Source organism: Lutra lutra, chromosome 18 (genome assembly GCF_902655055.1).
Source record: "Lutra lutra chromosome 18, mLutLut1.2, whole genome shotgun sequence".
Lineage (NCBI taxonomy): Eukaryota > Metazoa > Chordata > Mammalia > Carnivora > Mustelidae > Lutra > Lutra lutra.
Genome location: NC_062295.1, coordinates 11736866 through 11751216, shown reverse-complemented (window position 1 = coordinate 11751216; position 14351 = coordinate 11736866). Strand labels below are relative to the sequence as shown.

The 14351-nt window shown below is 42.7% G+C and overlaps 1 protein-coding gene across 1 annotated transcript in view; it reads left to right on the top strand.

Annotated features, from left to right (window-relative positions):
• The window catches only part of PARN (poly(A)-specific ribonuclease), a 160488-nt gene that overhangs the window by 45531 nt on the left and 100606 nt on the right, over positions 1–14351 (top strand). The window contains exons 19-20 of the mRNA XM_047713580.1: positions 11851–11906; positions 13227–13313. Of these exons, the coding sequence (XP_047569536.1) occupies positions 11851–11906; positions 13227–13313 (143 nt within the window). The remainder of the gene's footprint in view (positions 1–11850; positions 11907–13226; positions 13314–14351) is intronic.

Genomic DNA, 14351 nt, shown 5'->3' with positions numbered 1-14351 from the left:
AGGGCTGCAGAAGCGTGCTGGGTAGAGCAGAGGCTGCGGTCTGGGCCGTTGAGCCCCTTGGTGGGACCATCATCCTTTCTGAAGCTGGACTGTCCCATCTATGAAAGGAAGATCATAAATGGCCCCCTGGAAGGCTTGACCTCAGCTTGGAGAGAAGCATTGAGAAGGCCCCCAGCACAGTGTGGCCTGATGAGGAGCGGAGTTACTGCTGTAGCTTTCCCCACAGTGAACTTCCAAGAAAGTAACGTAATTCTTGTTTTTCCTGGCACTGGGGCTAGTGGTAGAGGAGCAGAGCAGGCCGTGTGTACTTAGCTGGATTTTCTTGGGTGGCAGTCTCTGTGCTGCGAGCAGGAAAGAGGCAGACATGCAGGATGCCACTAAAATCCTTTGTATAGAGAAACAGCAACCTGGAATCCTCTTAAGAGGATCCTGTGGCCAGAGGCATACACACGGCACAGCTGCTCCCAATGGCACATGAACGGAGGAGACCATGCCCTTCCCTTCACTGCTTTTCCAGCATCTAAGGCTCAAGACACGTTGAGCATGACTCAGGGAGTCAGGATGCAGGCAGACGGTAGTGGTGATGGTGACTGTGGGACCCTCCGTGGCCCACTGGCTGGCTTGGCCAACAGCATGCTAGTGTTATCCTTTAATTTTGCATTTGCATTTGCGGTCCTTGAATGAAGGGGTAACGTCCTTTGCCCTTTCACTTCTGCCCCAAATGGATTTTGTGCAGGGCTAGGGAGCATCGTCTGCCACTCATTCTGCCCCGGTTAGAAGTGGACTGTGGTGCTCTTACGGACATTATTTTTCAATCATAGCCAAGAAGTATGCCTCTTAAAAATGTAGAGTCCATTTTCAGCCTTCTCAGGATTGTGCAAATCTTGGAGTCCAGCGCCATGAGGAGTAAAATCACAGCATTGTGAATGCTTCGAACAGCCTCCCACATTCCAGAAGGTTTCTCCACAGTGTGCAGAATGTATTTTGCCCCAGTGCACAGGACATATTTCATCCTCACATACTCTAACCAGAGCCCTTTATCTTAGCCCAAGTCATGTTCACTTCACTTTCGGTTCCCCAAGTTACTAGGATAGAAGGACTTTCTAAGAATCGACTTGGTTTGGGGCGCCTGGGTGGCTCAGTGGGTTAGGCCACTGCCTTCGGCTCGGGTCATGATCTCAGGGTCCTGGGATCGAGTCCCGAATCGGGCTCTCTGCTCAGCAGGAAGCCTGCTTCCCTCTCTCTCTCTGCTTGCCTCTCTGTCTACTTGTGATCTCTCTCTGTCAAATAAATAAATAAAATCTTTAAAAAAAAAAAAAAAAAAGAATCGACTTGGTTTGGTTACCCTGAAAGTTCTATAATACACTGGTTCTCAGAAGGCAAAAGACAGATGAGTCCAGGGCCCAATGAATGATGCTCAGGCCTTCCGTCTGGCTTCTTAAGACTGGGATCCTGACTTCTTTGGGTAGAGGGTGCTGGCCTCAAGTTGGTATTGCTCGTCTGATTTCTTCCTTGCGGTCTGGATTGCCAGACATGTATCAGGCAAACCGTGTCTGTGGCTTTTTCAGAAGGCTTCTTTTTATTTTATTTATTTATTTATTTATTTATTTATTTATTTTTAAAAATATTTTATTTGTTTTATTTGACAGACAGAGATCACAAGTAGGCAGAGAGGCAGGCAGAGAGAGAGAGAGGGAAGCAGGCTCCCCACTGAGCAGAGAGCCCGATGCGGGGCTTGATCCCAGGACCCGGAGATCATGATCTGAGCTGAAGGCAGAGGCTTTAATCCACTGAGCCATCCAGGCTCCCCAGAGCCTTCTTTTTAAAGAAATCTTCAAGGGCACAGACCACGGACCCGTCTTGCTGGCTTGCTAGTCCCGGGGGCTGTCAGCTGTTAGTGGTAAAGTCTGCATTCTTAGGTATTCCTCACCTTTCTTTGGCTCTGGCTGGGAAAAACCAGGCAATAGTTATTTCTGAGATCATTTAACATTTCATTCATACGATTTAAGCGTCCCCAGCATATGGTGATACTGAAAATCTGGTGCTAGCTGTAGTAGTACCAGTTAGGTAGCACCGCACGCCAGAAGCTTCCCTACTGAACGCTTTCCACTCCTCAGTGAGTTACCTACATCATTTCCTTGCATGTACTATAATTGCCGCCAGCAACCCTCCGAGGTAAATAATAGTGTCCCCATTTGCAGATCTTATCTTTTTTTTTTAAAGATTTTAAAAATTTATTCGACAGAATGAGATCACAAGTAGGTAGAGAGGCAGGTGGGGGGTGGGGGGGTGGCAGGGAAGCAGGCTCTCTACTGAGCAGAGAGCCCGATGTGGGGCTCGATCCCAGAACCCTGAGATCACGACCTGTGCCGAAGGCAGAGGCTCAAACTGCTGAGCCAGCCAGGCGCCCCTTGCAGCTCTTATTTTTAAGTGATCTCTACACCCGACGTGGGGCTTGAACTCATAACCCCGAGATGAAGAGTTATGCCCTCTACCGAGGGGTGCCCCAACAATGTCCCCATTTTAAACCTAAGACTGTTTGCCGGGGGTCTCAGAAATGGCAGAATCAGGGATAAGCCAGGTCTGTCCTCGACAGGGATTGGTTTCTCCCCCCTCCCTCCAGCACGGAGTTTCTATAGAGAGAGTTCTGCGGTGGGTTGCACATTTTCTGAAGAGACGATGCTAGTATCTTTGACAGATTTCCTTTTCTCTTGGTTTTTGTCCTGAGCTCATGGTCATGAAAGATGTTGACTCTATCCACGGGATTGTGGGGGGCTGGTTTCCCCTGACACTTTATACTCTGCTGTTTCACGGGCTGTGCAGGCATCATTGCCTTTGTATAATGCTTAGTTTAACATTTTTATTTGATGTAATTTGATACGGTTCATTTGATGGGGATTGTTCAAATGAGCTGCTGGTTTTCTTTCTTTCTTTTTTTTTTTCCTTCCTCTTCTCCTCCCCTCCTTGTTTCTAATGTTGTATCTGTTTAAGAAAGGCCATAGGTTGGCTTCAGGACAGATGTCGGGTAACGCTCTATTTGTCCAAACATCAAGTGACTTCATTGAAAGCTGTGTGCCCCCTGCCTGAGTGACATTAAAATAACCAATGCCACAGTAAGTCCCCTCCAGCCAGTGGTTGCCTTCGTATTTTACACAAGTGCTTTAGTGAGCAGAATAAATGAGCTTGTTTTGTGAGAGATGTCTGCATGCTTCCTACCCTGGATGATAAAATTAGTTTTTTATAGCACATAAATATGTATAATGATGAACCCTTGCATACAAGGTTCTTATGAAGTGCTTTTACTGCTGTGCCCTGAAGGAAACACCAAGACCATTTGCAAGTACAGTAGGGCTGGCAGTCGTTAAAGGTTTCAATTTTCCTTTGGAAGGCTTGGGACTTGGGGTGAGCCTCGAATTAATTCACTGCTCAAATTGCGTTCAGATGAGATTTTACTCCACGTCTCTGTATCCCAGTCTTCAGTGGTGTGAGAAAAATGCAGTTTTATTTGGAAATTTCTTTTTTTTTTTTTTTTTGAGATAAAGATTTTTAGGAACAGAAGTGTCATCCGAAAGAAAGCAGGTGAACAAATGGAAATTTTTGCTCATTGAATGAAAAAGTGCCTTTCTAGGAGGAAGACGGAAGGGTCTGGTGGCTTCAGGTTTTTCTTTCGGCCAGGGAAGGAGACCAGATACGCAGTGTTGTTCTTTATGCAGAATTGCCGTGACATTAGAAATCCTTCCAGATTATTCAGGTCTGGCTCTGTGTCTCCAGGTCTGACATCACCTAAGACACGCTCTTGTATTCAGGCCCCTCTAGATCTCTCCCAACCTGGGATGTGCCAATTCCCTGGTTTCCTGAGGGCAATTACAGTGTGTGGGGCCGGTGTGCCTGGGAAGCCCGATACCCTGACACCCCAGGGTAGCAGCTCCTTCTGCACCGCAAATGTGGGAAGGCCGTCCTTTTCACCTCGCACAGCTCGGCCTTGCTTGCTGCCTTTCATTCCCGTTGCCTTGAAATTTCACCCTACCCAAGGCTCTTGCTCACACGGCAGCCTCATGTCGCATGTCTGGGCTCTGCTGTCATTCAGTCCTTAGAGCGTTCCCTGCCCCCAAAATATGTTTCTGGAAACTTGTATTGCAAGCTCTTGCTTCACTTACACCCACTAGGGGCTTGGGTGGTGATTGAAGACTAAAAAGCTGACTTGTCCCTGACTTGTCCCTGCTTCTGCTGGGACTCCAGCCTCGCCATTTCATATCGAGGCTTTGGAAACAGCTCAGGTTAAAAGCCACATGTGAGACGCACCCAGCAGAAGGTGGTGGGGGGCATTAGTGTAGAGCTAGTAGTGAGAGGCTTTGGGTCTGTGTCCTATCTCTCTGCTCCTTTGCTGACCAAAGGTAAGCCACTGAACTTGGAAAAACCTGCTTTCTCATTCCTGGTATGATGAGGCCAGTACTTATCTACCTGTTCTGCAGACACCAGAGGGTCAAAGAAGCTAACATATAATGATAAATATTGTTATTTTAATCAGGAACTTCATACTTAAAAAAATATGTAGGGGCTGCTTGGGTGGCTCAGTGGGTTAATCCTCTGCCTTCAGCTCAGGTCATGATCTCAGGGTCCTGGGATCGAGTCCCACATCGGGCTCTCTGCTGGGCGGGGAGCCTGCTTCCTCCTCTCTCTCTCTCCCTCTCTCTTTGCTTGTGATCACTCTCTGTCAAATTAAAAAATATATATATGTATCTAGGTATCTATATATAGATACCTATATATATAGGTATATATAGATATTATTATATATTAATATATGTATTTATTATATATTTATTATATATATTTTATATATATTATTATATTATTAGATGATTATTATTAGATTTAATCAAGAACTTCATACTTAAAAATATGTATCTAGGTATATATATATATAGATACCTATATACGTATCTATATATAAGTATAAATATAAATATATGTTTATATATATAGGTATATATATATACCTATATGTATACCTATATGTATAGGTATCTATAGGTATCTATATATATATACCTAGATACATATTTTTTAAGTATGAAGTTCCTGATATATATATATATATATATATGCACTCTTTTCTGATTGAAACAAAATACCCACTCATAATTCCACTAGCCGCCACCCCCCACAAAATCCCTTCATTTTATTTTATTTTATTTTATTTTTTTAAGATTTTATTTATTTGATAGAGATCACAAGTAGGTAGAGAGGCAGGCAGAGAGAGAGGGGGAAGCAGGCTTCCTGCTGAGCAGGGAGCCCAATGCAAGGCTCAATTGCAGGACCCTGAGATCATGACCTGAGCCGAAGGGAAAGGCTTTCACCCACTGAGCCACCCAGGCATCCCCAAATCCCTTCATTTAAATGAATGCCCTAACAGTGTGTTTTCTCTGTTTCATTTACTAATTAATTAAGATCAATATAATTCATTTACTGATTGAGAGTATACTAGTTCTATAATTTTATAACTTAGAAAAAGGCAATAGTGAATTTTTAAAAGACGTTAAAACTAGTGGCCAGCGTCATGTGGGTGGTGTTCAGTGGTTTGTCGGGTGGCTATCGCGTGATCCACTTAAAACCTAACCTTTGTGGTTGGACCATTGGTCTATAAGCATTTCCCCGCACTGCAATGGGTATGACCATTTTTTGCTAGTTCCTTTTTAAAAAAGTGACCGTTGACAGACCACTCTGATTCGCTTTCTTTCTCTACCTTTGAACATAGCACCGGAAGGCATCCTGCTGTGAGAACAGAATTAAATATTTTCTTTCATTTCCGAGTAGAATCACTGATAACATACATAGATGTGGTAATGCAGAATCTTAAAGAACTGTAAGGATCTTTTCCGTACCCAGAGATCTGAGCCTCTCGTGAGCAGTGTTCCTGAATCACATTTGGGACTTACCGTGTATGCGTTTTTTTGTTTTTTTTTTTTAAGATTTTATTTATTTATTTGACAGAGAGAGAGAGATCACAAGTAGGCAGAGGCTGGCAGAGAGAGAGGGGGAAGCAGGCTCTGCACTGAGCAGAGAGCCGGATGCGGGGCTTGATCACAGGATCCTGAGATCATGACCTGAGCGGAAGACAGAGGCTTAACCCACTGAGCCACCCAGGCGCCCCATCGTTTTGAACATCACTTTTGCCCTCTTTGTTTTTTAAGCTTAGCTGCATAAAATGGGTTAACACTGGCATCCTTGTGCAATCGTTTCTTATTCGCTAGACAATTGGGGAATGGTTCAGATAAGCCACAGTCCAAGGCAAGCTGTTGTGTCACCAGAGAATGACCTTTGATCTTAGTGTAGTTCTTAGAACAGCCCCGTGTGCTTTGTGGTTGCCAGAATCAGTGTCTGAAACTTGGTGGTAAGGTCAGACAGTTCTCACCTCATAAGGTGAGAGGTGTTTCCATTAGTGTTGTAGGTGTTATTCACGCAAGCGTTTGCTGGTCTTTGGTGCTGCGTTAGTGCTGAAGTTTAACGTGTGATGCTAGAGGTGATCATTGGTAGCCGATTCCCAGAGCCAGGTTGGACTTTTGCAATGAGTTGCCAAATGAGTGGTATTAGTAATCTTTTTTCTCTGTCTTCTTAAAAACAAGAACAAAAGTGGTCAGCAGTGATTTCCCCCAATTTATCTCTTGCAGAGAAGCTAATTGCTTGCCACAGTTGAGCTCTTGGTTTCAGGGAGCGGTAGAAGACTTCACTTATTGCTTTCCTGGATTCTGAGGTATTACTTGGTATTTGGATAATTTCGTGTTCTTCTAAGCCAGACTCATTCAGTGTAAACAAATCATTAAGACTAATGCTTTTTGGGGAAGTTGGCACATCTTGGTCATTATTATGCGGGTTGATTAATGAATCGTTATTAACGGCAGCACAACATTGAACATACTCTTTTCACGTTCTGCTAACTCTCTGATTCTCAGTCCCCAGAGTGTCTGAGACCCCAGGTCTCAGGGAGGGTCTGGGAATCTGCATTTCTAGCAGGTTCCCAGGTGGTGCCGATGTTGTTGATCTGGGCCTTTTGATAAGGGCTCAAGAGTCTGGGGTCCTAAGAAGTTTTCTCTCTGGGATGGAATTCTTCAGTGGCCAGCAAGCCTTCTCACACAGTCTAGGCCACGGTGTCATGCTGCCCAGGTCTGGAAAGGACATTGGTGGGTGGCTTTTTGTGAGTGCCACGCAGCATGTGGGAGACTGTTCAGAGATAAAGGCACTGTGCGCAGTTCACGCTGGGGAGCTACCCATTCAAGACGCTGACCTGACGTTACCCAGTCTGATGAGCTGAAGGGTTTGCTGTGCTTTACTGTTGGATCTTTCCAGACATGTTCGGTAATGGAGATTAACAGCATCATCAGTCATATGGTAGTAGAAACTAAAAACCTGATTGATGCCCAAAAGGGTAAACTTTTGTTTCGCGGCATCTAGAATGTGAACTGGAATTTACGGTTTCTTAGGAGAGATTCCTGGTGTAAAAGTGGCGACTGTATCAAATACAAGTTTAAATCTTCATCTTCGACAGAGTTTGTGTCAACCCTTTTAGCCAATAAGCGCTGAAATAATACTTCATCAAGAAGGCTGGCAGGAAGGTGGCAAGACTCCCACCCTGTCACGTTGCCACTGAATCAGGGCCATCTTGGATCTTTACTACAATAGAAATATCATTTGGTGCAAGTGTTGGTCCACGTGTCTCTGATAAGTGCAGATGAAGGCTTGTGCAAAAGCACGCTTCAGTACCGTTCTCCCATGTGTTTCCAGCCTCCCTGCTTGCCCAGATCATTCCCTCCTGGGTGCGGGTGGACATTGTCTCGCAGATGATCCCTGTGTGAGGTCTTCGATCAGAACCTCTCAGGGAGGTGTCGGCCTTCTGACAGCCAGTCTGTAGGAGGCATGCATATAACGAAATGCGATTTTACTTCAGAAGGACAGGGATGTGCCCAGAGCCGTGGCTTGCAGACAGCCCTGGCCCTGGGGCGGGAGGCCACTGGGGAGTTGACTTTGGTTCTGTTCCAGTGACGCCCAGCTACAACTTTAGGGTCGGTTTCCCAATTACAGGGCTTTCTCCAGAGGCGCAGGCTGCCAAGTCACACACAGAGTTGGTCTGCGTGTTCCCCCAGGGCTCAGGGCTATTCATTTCTCTCTAAAGCCCAGACATGGAGGCATTGGGGAAGAGTGAGCAATGCTATTAATAATTTATATGAAAGGGGTTTCTGTTTAGTGAAAGCGTTGAGCAAGCAGAGAAGATAGTGTGGAATTAACTAACTTTAAAAGAAAAAAATCTATTGAGTCTTTTAGCTAAGAACAGATTTTTACTTATTTTGGTCAGTGGTGAAATTCAGATGAAATCTTAGAAAACAAATTGTCTGTCTGTTGGGCGCCAAAAGATACCCTTCAAAAAAAGTTTCGAGACACTTAACATGGTGAGATCAGTTGGGGAGTCTCCTTTTAAAAGTGTAATTCTTTTCTTTTTTTTTTTTTAAGATTTTATTTATTTATTTGACAGACAGAGATCACAAGTAGGCAGAGAGGCAAACAGAGAGAGGGGGGGAGGCAGGCTCCCTGCTGAGCAGAGAGCCTGATGTGAGGCTTGATCCCAGGACCCTGGGATCATGATCTGAGCTGGAGGCAGAGGCTTTAACCCACTGAGCCACCCAGGTGCCCCCAAAAGTGTAATTCTTAGTGCTGTTTATAAGACAACATATTTTCTCAGTTTACTAGTGAGGTTCCATGATTTTAGAAATAAAACTGTATTTTAAAAAGAAATTAAGCAATTGCAGCCTTGGACATGTGATTTTACCTTATATTCCTATCCCTGTGGCAGGTGAGATAGTGCACAGGACACACAAGATTGATTTAACGGGCATGTTTAGTCATGTGTCTCTAAGGGTATCTGTGTTTCCCCTGGACCTCTCAGTTTTGGTGGCCTTTCTTTACTTTCTTTCTTTTTAAAAAATATTTATTTGAGAGGGAGAGAGGGAGGGAGAGAGCAAGCACGCATAAGCAGGGTGAGGGGCAGAAGGAGAGAGAGAATCTCAGGCAGACTCTGTGGAGTGCGGAGCCTGACTCTGGGTTCCATCTCCCATCCCTGACATCACGCCCTGAGCCACAACCAAGACTTGGGTGCTTAATCAAGTGAGCCACCCAGGTGCCCCTATTTTCTTTTTTCAGTTTAAAAAATAATAGTAAGAGGAATTTATTTATTTATTTATTTATTTATTTATTTTAGTAAGAGGAATTTAAAATTTTTTTTTAATTTTATTTATTTATTTATTTGACAGACAGATCACAAGCAGGCAGAGAGGCAGGCAGAGAGAGAGGAGGAAGCAGGCTCCCTGCTGAGCAGAGAGCCCGATGCGGGGCTCGATCCCAGGACCCTGAGATCATGACCTGAGCCGAAGGCAGCGGCTTAACCCACTGAGCCACCCAGGCGCCCCAGTAAGAGGAATTTTAAAACAAAGCTCAGTTTTCCAAATCTGTGGCTTTTTTAAAAAATGGGGATGAAGGGGCGCTTCATGCTGTTTACTTTCCATGCTGTTCCCCAGAGTGGCTGCACCCGTTTGCATTCCCACGAGGGAGCTAGGGAGGATTATGCTAAATGAGGTCAGTAAGAGAAAGACAAACACCATATGATTTCACCCGTATGTGGAGTTTAAGAAACAAGCAGCTTAGGGGAGAAAAAGAGAGAAGCAAACTGATAAACACATTCTTAACTCTAGAGAACAAACTGATGGTCACCAGAGTGGGGGCAGGCAGAGGGGGCAGGTGGGCAAAACAGGGGATGGGGATTATGGGGTGCACTGGTGATGAGCACTGGGTGATGTGTGGAAGTGCTGAACCACTAAATTGTACACCTGAAACCAATATAACACTGTATGTTAACTAACTGGAATTTAAATAAAAACTAAAAAAAAAAAAAAAAAAAGATTCCAGTGTCACTTTTACAGAAGTAGAACAAAAATCCTAAAATACTTTGAAGTTTTCATAGTTAACTTGGATTGTTTAATGCCCTTTTTTTTTTTTTAAGATTTTATTTATTTATTTGACAGAGATCACAAGTAGGCAGAGAGGCAGGCAGAGAGAGAGAGGAGGAAGCAGGCTTCCTGCTGAGCAGAGAGCCTGATATGCTGCTCAATCCTAGGACCCTGGGATCATGACCTGAGCCAAAGGCAGAGGCTTTAACCCACTGAGCCACCCAGGCGCCCCTGTGTAATGCTCTTTTGAGATGATGAACTATAATTTACTGCCCGCCCCCGCCCCCGGTCATCTTACTGAATCTTGAGGTCGATTTTGATTTTGGGGGGATTTGACGGTATAGCAATGAACTTGTCGATTCAGCTTTTATTCCTCTGTTGAGGTTAGGGTAAAAAAATTAAATTATTTTTATGGCGCTTGATATGTTCCATTAACTTTTAGATTAAGGGTTTTTATTTACTTGGTTTTTAGAATTGGGGGACGGTCTCTAAATTTACTAAATGGAAAATTGAAAATTTTGTGAAGCATCAAAAGAGTGAGCCTTCTCACCCAGAAGTAACCTCACAGGTTCTGGTTGGCAGTAGTAGTCATAGCTGTCATTGCTGAGAAACTCCTTGGTGCTGGGTGCTCTGTATGTCTTAGTGTCTTCTGGCATCACCAGTATTAATGATTGAATTGGGTACAATGGATCCCAGAACCAGAATAGTATGTTGAGCGTAAATTAGTGAACTAAAAATAAAATTTGTTTCTTAGCCGTAGGATTTGGTTGATTAAATTATAGGCCAGGCAACAAGTTCTTAAACCACAGAGTACCATGACTTCGTTTTTTCTGGCGTTAACCGAACACTGTTATTTACGCTGATGATTCCGTTTGTAAACTAGAGCATGCCCTGCTTGGCTTCTGAGTGCCTGGTAATAATGTGCCTTAATTGTGGGTCAGTGAAGCCAAACTAATTGCTTGTTGGGCTCTTGGATTGCCATTTTAATTTGCTGTATAATGCAGTCTCTACGAGAAACGCACTCTGTTTGTCATCTGAGTAAAACGTATTGAAATCATCTTGCAAACGACAGAATGCCTGATACTTTGTCCATAATCTTGCAAATTAAAAAAAAAAAATTGAATGGCACTACAGAGTCGTAATTTACACGTCCTCCTTTTTAAGAGCCTCTGTAGCTTTTTCTTTGGAGGGTATAGAAAAAGTGACTGATGTATGTTTTATATTAGTGTAATAGCTTTCTTTACCAAGCATTGTTTTGTTTTGTGCTTTTAATATGTCTTAAACGACAGTAATAGCATGAGCTTCTGAGATGGTCACTTATTTCAGATGGTGTAATTCACCCAGTGAGACTGGTATTTATCTGGTGACTTTCCACTTCAGTTAAAAAAAAAAAATAAAAGGTATCTGTGCGATTATTCTCAGCTCACAAAAGCAATCATAGGGCTTCCCTTTATAATTTGTGGGAACAGTTCAGAAGTCAGTAAGATGGTTTGCATTCTGTAACATTTGTTTTCTCTCTGTCTCCCTTGACTAATGAGCAGACCTGAAGAAGACTTCTTTTGACTCTGATTACTAATTTCATTCATTTAGCTCATGTTTATTGAGTAGCTGTTGAGTGCCAGGAACTTTTGTAGGTTTTCGGAATACCAAAGATTGGGTTTTTTGTTTTTTTTTTCTGTTTATAATATTTAGTCCTCGAGAAAAAGATCTTTGTGGTGAATCATAAGAGCTTTTTCAAACGATTTCAGAAATGGAGTGATATAAATAAGAACCATCAGTAAAGAATTTAATAGATGCCTGTATCAGGTTTTTAATAGAAATTAGCCCATCGCCTGTTTTTCTTTCCTTTTTGTAGGTTATTTCTTATGAGAGTCATGGATATCCCCTATCTAAACTTGGAAGGCCCAGATTGTAAGTGAATTTTTATTTTCTCATGGCATCTGCACATTGAAGTGTGTGGTCTGGAAGGGATAACAAGAAAAGTATTACTGAAGAAAGAGCTTCATTCACTTAAAAACAAGCAGTGATTTTGCGGTTGATATGAATAGTATGCTTAAGTTAATGGTACCCTTGGGTCTTGATTAACTCATCTCTTTACTTATATTTTCCAGTTTATGCATGAGTTGAATTTTAAAAGAATATATATATTCTCTTCATTAGTTCGTTTTCACTCGAACTCTAAATTCATAATTTCTAATAAATATGCATAACAAATTTTGAGATGGCTAGCTCTGTCAGTAACCATAAGTTCTCTAGTTTCTGGCTATTTGCATATATATATATGTATGTATATACATATATAATATAACATATATATATATACATGTGTGTGTGTGTGTGTGTGTATATATATGTGTGTGTGTGTGTGTGTGTGTATATATATATATATATATATATATATATATATATATATGGGTTTTGTTTTTTTTCCTCTCTTTTTCATTGAAAATCTTGGAAGGCCTGTCTGGGAGGTGATTGCTGCTGCTTTGAATTATTTCCTATTTTCTCCTCCTCTCTGTCCCACTCTTTTCCATTGCTCTCTCTCTAGCCTTGGTTTATTTGCCTTAAAATCCATGCCACAGGGGTATAGAAATGGGTGAGCCGTGCCTGTTGGTAATAGCCATCGCCGTGATAAGCGGACCACACATGTGTCTCTCCCCTCCCCCCGAGATCAGACATCTGTTTTGCTGCACTCCTCTTGCAGCAGTTCTGCAAACTAAATATCATCATTCCCGATACATAGCTATGAGTGGCTGGAGCGGTTGGGTCTCTTGCTCCGAGGTGCATCATTCAGTGGCAGGTCTGAGATTAGAACATGAGACTGTGACTCAGCACTGCCCCGCTCCTTAAACTCAGTCCATTGGATTTGGATGGTGTGCTGAATAAACACGTGGACCACTAGAGTAATAGCAGAAAGTTAAACGCTTCATGAAATGTCTTCAACAAAGCAGCCTTTCCGCCCCTCCCCCCCCTTGAAATAATTTTCATGGGAACTTCATGAGCAAAGATGGTCCGCATAGAATTGTCAGGGTATAGAACCCGTTGTGGGTTCTATAAAGTATCAGAGCCCCAGTGGAAGCTAACTTGAAATACATTGAGAGGTTTCGTTTCGTAATCATGAGTCATTCCTAGCAATTCCTCAAGTTAGCTGGGGGATAGTTTCATTAAAGAACCCCTGGTGTATCGTTCACTTTTCAGCTGTCAACCTCTTATCCAAAATTTGTCCTGTAGTGCAGCCGAAACGGGATCATGTTCTCCATGTGACCTTCCCCAAAGAGTGGAAAACCAGCGACCTTTACCAGCTTTTCAGTGCCTTTGGTAAGTAACTCTTAAGTCCATATGTGGTTTTGGGATTTTGCTATGTTTTTGGTCTGTCCAGGTGGCGATAGGTATACTGAATGACAGCTTCAGCTTGGACATGAAAGAATATTACTGTGCAAGGATTTAGTATGTTGGTATCTTTGTACTAACATGATCTGAAGAACTTTCGACAGCACCCCACACTGGAGTGCTATTATTACTCCACGGAAACCAGGATACTAGTACTATGACTGCCTTTACTGCAGACCATGGAAAATAGATCTAGGCTGAGGATAAATCATTTTTAAGATAAAATTCGGAGAGAAGATTTTTTTCATAAGGGCAGGCGGTCACTGCTTGACATTGACTAGTCCAAGCAGAGGAGCGCAGATGTTTGAGAGGACCAAGAGATGAGTTATGTATGCGGTAGGGCAGTTCTTCTAATTCCTTTTTATCAGGTCAGGTGATACGTTGAGATGAACCATCTTCTGATTAGCGTTTATAAAGACTTTCAGACTGTAAGTCTTTAGCAGTGCCTGTTTATTTTAACAAATGAAATACTCAAGCTGTTCTCTTTAGAAATTCTTGGAGAAAGTAAAGGCAGCACAAACAGCCAATATTTTAGTAAATGACTGTTTAGTAAATGTTTATGGACTGCCTCAACAGGCTAGTATGTAGCATTTAAAAAATATTTGAAGAGTTTATTAAAAGATAGTAAAGTGTTTTTGTTTTAACATTCAGTGTAAAAAGCAGAAACAAAGTAGGGTTCCTGTATAACTGATTTTTTTTTTAATACTTTGTATAGAAATCAGACTGAGAGAGAGAGAGAGAGAGAAAGAAAGAGGAGGGGAGGGGCAGAGGGAGAGGAAGAGAATATTAAGGAGACTTTGTGTCCAGCTCAGAGCCTGGCAAGGGACTCGATCTCATGACCCTGAGATAATTTTTATTAGCTTTTATAAGTAAAACACTTTACAGACAATTTTTAGAAAAGTGAAAGCAGGTATGTTTCAGGAAAGTTATCCTAGTCTTTGCAGACAGTCTCAACAACTTTTGAAA